Below are 6,754 nucleotides of genomic sequence, written 5' to 3'. Positions count from 1 at the left end.
TTGAGGTGACTCTGCTGCTCTCTAGTGGCGAGAAGCCGTAATGTTGGCTGGTAACAATCGGAATGCATTGTGGGAGATGTAGTTTGTAGTCAATTTATGCTCAAAACGTATTTTAAGTCAATCATCGGCCGATAAAATGCTGGGCTGGCCACATGTGGCCCGCGGGCCTTGAGTTTGACACGTGCTTTATAGGAATCAAGTAAAATTACAAACTGAACACCAAATACAAATCATATAAGATCATTTACATAATTACTACATAAAAAATGTAATTACAATAATAAAACAGGACAGTAGTTCTACATTACAGCTGTTTTGAAGACATTTATATTCATTTGTTCAGCTTCTGGAAAATATTCCAGCTAAATTATGAGCCATGATTTTTTTTATATAATCACATATTTGTATGTCTTAGTTATTTTCTGGTTGTCCACCTGTTTGATGTCTTCCTTTTGTTTTGAAGGGTCTCCATCCCTCAGCAGGCTCCACCCACTGCAGGTCACATTGTTGGGCACCAGCAGCTGGCCTCCTACCTGGAGAAAGCTCTGAACGTCGGGCCCCGAAACGTGGTGCTGTTCCTTCAGGACAAGGTACAAAACACAGACTCTTAGCAGGTCCCACCTCTATGAGAACGCAAACAAATTAACAATGCTTAATTTAAAAAGAGAACCAAAAATAAAATTATTACAGCTGTAAAATAAAATGGGGCCTTTCTCCGTTAGCTTCATGTGGGGATTATTCTTTTCATTTAACTTATTAGTTAAAATTAAACTCAGAGATTTGAAGAGGAGCGGCAAAAGCAAATGAGACGGATTAGCAGAGCTAGCAACTGATAAGGTTATCCAGGACATGTTATTGTGGAATATTGTCTGTGTTACCCAGATAGTAAAGACTGTTAGCATCTGATGCTAACAGTCTTTGCTCAGAGGACTCTTCAGATTAGTTGCAAGTCGGACTGCTACTGGAGATCCTGTCTGCCAACAGCATCAACTACGACTCTTTAAAGATACTTGGATGATATGACTTATGACAAGTTTTAATTTTCCTTTGGGACAAGTAAAGTATTTTTCAAATGTGAATGTAAATTTAATTTTCAGTTGTTGTATAAATTTTTGTCCTGTTGGTTCTTTCCTGGTGTCTGGGTCCAAAGCTTAAATAAAACATTTTTTGTTTGGCTTTCTTCATCAAAAATCTAATTTTATTTGTATAGGACATTTCAGCAGCAAGGAATTTCAAAGTGCTTTCTTCTCTTCCTAATTTCTGTTTTCTGGTTTTGTGTTTGTTTTTGTTCTCTAGATGAGTATCGAGGATTTTACCATGTATGGAGGAGCCTTTGGAAACAAGCAAGATGGTGTTTTTCCTAACCTTGAGGTAAAATATTAAAGTCAGACACTCAGGCTGGCAGTATGTAAGAAATAAAACTCAGTGTTTTCGTCATGGTTCAGTAAACGGAGCATATAACCTATGCTGAATATGGTCTTTCTACAAATAAATTGTCATTAAAATATATAACATATAATTGTTAGAGGTCCAATTTAGAACAGGAATTGAACTGGATAAATTTGGACTATCCTTGAATTGAAGTTGGGGGCCGCACAAAATCAGTTAAATTGCCACAAAAATCACCAGAACCCCACTTTGGACACCCTTGCTGTAAAGGATAATATTAATTTCATCCCATGTCTTTATTTATTCCTCTGATCTGTCCCAGGGAGCACTTCAGGCCTCTTCTTCTTCTCTGGTTCTTCCTGCTGTGTCTTGGCCCGCCTCCAACGCTGTGATTGGTCAGCTGCAGGACCAATTAGAAACGTCCCCTCTGTACATGGACCCGGAGACGCTGAGCCAGCTGAGACTGAACGCCTCGTCTCCGGCTCTGCTGGTCTTCAGGCTGCCGTACGGGACCGGGTGAGCTTGTGTAGGATGCAAACAATTAATCTACGTACGGTTAATGGATTATTAGATTAAAATCAGTTCCATGCGATTAACTAATAATTCCGTTTAGACCTTGTTTCAGTGTTGTAGTTTGGCTGCTATCCAGCAGAGGGCGTCGCTGGTCATTAGTAAGCGGCGCTCTTTAAGACATCGTCTTTGTAATCTCCCATTCAGCCGAGCCGAATGGCGGAGCAGCTCAATTTATCAGTAAAAACTACCGACATGCTTCGAAGGGAGGATACGGTGATGACAGAAAAACGGATAGCACAACGCAGAAAAATGTAACATTTCACGGTTGAGTTTGATGTCTTTCTAAGTTTAAGAATGTGAGAATAACACATTTTTCTGTTTATTCAGTCAGTATTTAATATAGCTGGCAAAGTAATGTTCAAATATAATGATAGAAAATGAAAGATTTAGCTTTTCGTGCTTTAAGTCGCTCAGCCCTCTTGATACAAGAGAAAACTCAGTTGTTTTTTTAAATATGCTTATGAACCGTTAGTTGATTGATAAGAGAAATGAACTGTAGATAATTAATCGATAACTTCCCTTCCTCCCCTCTGGATCTCACTGCTTTGTCACCGGATTGTGTTGCAGGTCAGATCTGCTGTCTGCTAAAGAGATTCTCAGTGGAAACGGTGAGACCTTGTGGTCAGTTTTCATTCATCAAAGCATCAGATTGATCAGGTTTTGACACATTTATCCGTCTTTGCTCAGATGAGGTCATGGGTCAGGTGATGACCATCATGAAGTCCCAGTCCGTCCCCTTCACGGCCGTTTATACCGGCCTGCAGCCCTCCAGGGTGAGCCCGTCGTGGTGATGGTGAACGCTGCTCTTCATGAGGTGTGGTCCAACCCGCCCTGTCCCGTTTTGTGTCGGCAGAAGGAAGCGGCGTCCATGTCTCTGGAGGCGGGGCTTGGTGGAGGACGCTCCCTGCTGCAGTCCAAAGGCAGATACAGGGACCAGTGGAGGGACCGGGAGCGCCAGCAGCGCGTCAAGGAGCAGCCCGGAGTCTACCCTCCTGTGGAGTTTAAGGTGCTTTTTCTGTCTTCCTCTGCCTTAAAGGGACAGTACAGAATTTAAAAATTTCTGTTGATCGGTTCTAATCATTCAGAAGTATTCACATTTTGTCACGTTTCAGCTGCAAAACTTGAACTTTTATGTGTTAAACAAACAAAACATTTTATTCCAGGGATTTAGATCTGTCTGTCGGGGGGTTCAAAGTGTGGCCCGCGGGCCATTTGTGGTCCTTGAAATTGATTTATTCGGCCCCTGAAAACAAGAAAAGAATGGTACAACAAAACAGAAAACAATTTAACAAATTTGGAAATCATCCTTTTTATGCTTTGGTTCTTTAATAGTATAAATATTTTATAAAAATATATATATATATATATTTAAAACGATAAACAATTTTTGCATTTTTAATTTAGCAGGCCAGTAGTTTAAATTTTCTGATTTTGGCCCCAGGAGAAAAAGTTTGGACACCCCTGATCCGTGTTCTTTAACTAGCAACCCACAGCATGATGCAGCCGCCACTGTGTTTCTATACTTTCTGAAGAGACAAATCAGCAACGAGCCTGTCATTAAGCTGTTCTTATCTTACTTTAATTAAACAGAGATTATTAATTTTAATAACTAGAGAAGTTGAACCAGGTGAAGCTAAAACTGCCGCATGAAGAGTTCTGGATAAATCAGATTTATAGACAAAGAATTTTTTTGTTTCTCTTAAATGCAAATATTTTTTTTGCTCAGTTTTGGCTTAATTACAGCTCAGAGTAACAATTGCCTTTTTTGTCATTTAACTATTAATCGATTACTAAATTAGTTAACAGTTATTTCAATAATTGATTAATCGCTTCAGTTTTCTGCTGTTTTCTGCAGGAAGACGACAAAACATGCATGATGCTGTGGGCCAAAGGCCTGACTGTGAGCATCCTGCGGAACAACCGCTGGGAGGAGCATGACCTGACGCCAGCCACCTTCGGCGAGGGAGTTAGCCCCAAGCTACACGGCTCCGACTGCGACCAGAGCAAATCCAGGTGGAAAAGGCTGAATTTTAGGTTTAGCAGCTAAAACAGAGGCGATGGAGGAGTTTTCAGCTGGACTCTTCCTTCATTCCTGTTTGGTTTCTTTCCAGGTTGGTTCTGAACTATGAGAACGTCCTCGGCCACCGCAGCTTCAAGCTGATGTGAGTGTTTCACAGGCCTCTGATGTAAACGATTATTTTACATCTACTCATTATGACGACAATTAGTCTTATAAAATGTTTAAAACAATAACATATTGGTAAATCCTCCCATAACAGCAGAATTAATATTGAAACCTGCTGCAGTAAATCGCCGTTATAGCGACCTCTGGTGGACTCATTATTATGACATTAGCTAAATGTGTTTATCTGATTAGGATGGGAAACATTTTTTAATAAATTCTTTCCTCACGTTTGATTATTGTACAAGGTTTCATACATCAGAAGCAGTTTTGCAAAATGCGGTTAAACCATTTTTATTGTTATTCTCTTTAAATCATGCATTATTTTTACAATGACATTAAAAAAGAAACAAAATACATTCCCTGGAAGTATTCTTTCTACCACATGCTCGCATTAGTCGATTGTACGGATCCCCGAAAACCCGAACATGTCAGGGGAAAAGCTCTCTGATATGCTAATAGCAGTTAGCATTCATGAGACCGTCACGCAGCATGAAGATTACAACGCTTCGAGGCGGATTATTTGCTTCGAGGGATTTTAATAATTAAGTCTCTCGACTTATTTGACGAATTGTAAAGCCCGACTGCGATTGTGCGTTTTCTTTATATTGTTTAGTTTTTTTTACTTGTGTTTTGCGGTTGGTTCCAGCTTCGTCATGAGTCAGCGCCATTACACGGTGTCGGCGCGCCGCTGGTTCACTCTGGATGCCGTGGAGCTGGAGTACGACGGCACCAAAGCCACGTTCAACGGCAGCAGGAACATCTACGCCCCGGCTGAATACTCCTACCGCTGCAAGTCCGTCAGCAGCTTCCGCTGGCCGCTGCTCGTCCCGCGCTCCGCCAAAGACCCGGCCAACCAGTGGAGGGTCTCCTTCGACGACTTTCAGGTGAGTTTCAGTCGGTTTGACTGCAGATTCCCAAACGTTTCCACCCATGGGCCCCTAACAGCCTGAACCCACAGACAGTGCTACAGAATACTGAAACATCCACTCACTATTCATAATTATTACATTTATTTAGCTAAATGCTAACCTCTTACCTTCTGGCTTTAGATGGCCATGAGTTCTGTGACAAAAAAATGTATTGTCATGACCATTAACAAATTATACAACTCTTCTACACAATCCCCTCATTTGATTATCTAAAAAATTAATATCTTATGTTAATCACATAAAAAAATGTATTCCCTCAGTTACATGCAGAGTTAGGTAGTAATTAGTTACATTTACCTTTTGTGGAAAATACTTCTAGGAGTATTTTTACTATGATGTACTTTTACTTTTGTAATTTCTGGATATTTTAGCCACTCTGAGTAACTTCACTGAATGAAAAACAAACATGTTTTAACCAAAAATTCACCAGACAGACGCACATCTGCAGTTTTTGTTGGTTTTATTTTGAAAGCAACTGATTTGGAAAAATTTCAAAATAAATGATAAATGGCATCTTCTTCTGCTGAACAGTAGTTATATAGTATTTATCGCATCGTTTATCGTGAATTTAGATTTGTAGCCATACATTTCCATTAATTATGTTTAAAACCTCCCAAAACTCTTCATATTGTTGAGATTTTACTGTTTTCTCTGTTTGTCCAATGGGAGCATGAATAAATAACAATAAAGCTGAAAATGTTCCTGTGAGCAGCTCAGAGATAAAAATCAGACTTCTTCATGTGACTGGATTCCTAAAGAAACACATTATAAATGGGAATGTTTTTCAAGAGAAGTGTTTGTGTTTGAGGGGCTGGAATTGATGTAACACAACAGTTACCTGATGAGAACCATTATGTAAATAGTTCTCATCACTTTTCTTGTCTCAGTAGTACCAGAAAACAAAGCAATAAATCTCTAAATTCATATCACCAACTGAAAAGGAGAATAACCCTGTGCATCACTCAGACACTAACTTTTATAAAAAAATATCTTTTTACATATTTGTTGAAACCTTCATGTTGTGACAGTTTGGTAAGAGATGGATAAATTCAGCTCCTGCCTTCTCCCTAACTGGAAACAACCAATCAGAGTCAGGAGGCGGGTCTTAGTGCTGTCAATCACCTCTGTCCTTCTGTTGCTCTCTCCAGCTAGCATAGCTTGTTGTGAATGCTAAAGCTAGTTAGCATTTGAGTGAGTTGTTTCTCCACCATTCGCACATTTAGCAGCGCATACATGAGTGATTGACAGCGCTAAGACCCTCCTCCTGGCTCTGATTGGTCATTTAGAGCGGCGCTTTTCTTCAGGCAGCAATAGCAGCTCTGGGAGATCCATCTTTTTACAGATTATAGATTATAAATTTGATGTTTTATTTTAATATTTTCCCAGATCCAGGGCTTCAGCCTGAGTGGCAGCGAGTTCTCGTACGCCAGCGACTGCGCGGGGTTCTTCTCAGCGGGGATCTGGATGGGCCTCCTGACCAGCCTGCTCATGGTTCTGGTTCTGACCTACGGCCTGCACATGATCATGCAGCTGCTCACCATGGACCGCTTCGACGACCCCAAAGGCCCCGGCATCTCCGTGCCCCAGACGGAGTGACGCAGCCCTCCCATCGCAACCAGTCCTCCCATCGCAACCAGTCCTCCCATCGCAACCAGTCCTCCCATCGCAACCAGTCCTC

The 6,754-nt window shown here is 40.9% G+C and overlaps 1 protein-coding gene across 2 annotated transcripts in view; it reads left to right on the top strand.

Moving 5' to 3' along the window:
- atp6ap1a (ATPase H+ transporting accessory protein 1a) overlaps positions 1-6,754 on the top strand; it is a 12,356-nt gene that overhangs the window by 5,001 nt on the left and 601 nt on the right. The window contains exons 2-11 of one of the 2 annotated variants that reach the window (XM_007574393.2): positions 464-590; positions 1,297-1,371; positions 1,712-1,905; positions 2,530-2,570; positions 2,650-2,735; positions 2,819-2,968; positions 3,818-3,975; positions 4,074-4,124; positions 4,794-5,031; positions 6,463-6,716. In XM_007574393.2, coding sequence (XP_007574455.1) covers positions 464-590; positions 1,297-1,371; positions 1,712-1,905; positions 2,530-2,570; positions 2,650-2,735; positions 2,819-2,968; positions 3,818-3,975; positions 4,074-4,124; positions 4,794-5,031; positions 6,463-6,672 — 1,330 coding nt within the window. In that variant the 3' untranslated portion in view covers positions 6,673-6,716. Of the gene's footprint in view, positions 1-463; positions 591-1,296; positions 1,372-1,711; positions 1,906-2,529; positions 2,571-2,649; positions 2,736-2,815; positions 2,969-3,817; positions 3,976-4,073; positions 4,125-4,793; positions 5,032-6,462; positions 6,717-6,754 lie in introns of both variants that reach the window. The other variant, XM_007574392.2, reaches the window with a different exon arrangement.

Source organism: Poecilia formosa, unplaced genomic scaffold, assembly GCF_000485575.1.
Source record: "Poecilia formosa unplaced genomic scaffold, Poecilia_formosa-5.1.2 Scaffold351, whole genome shotgun sequence".
In the NCBI taxonomy this organism is placed as follows: Eukaryota; Metazoa; Chordata; class Actinopteri; order Cyprinodontiformes; family Poeciliidae; genus Poecilia; species Poecilia formosa.
Note: the sequence above shows the minus strand (reverse complement) of the source record. Positions and strands in the feature narration are given on the sequence as shown.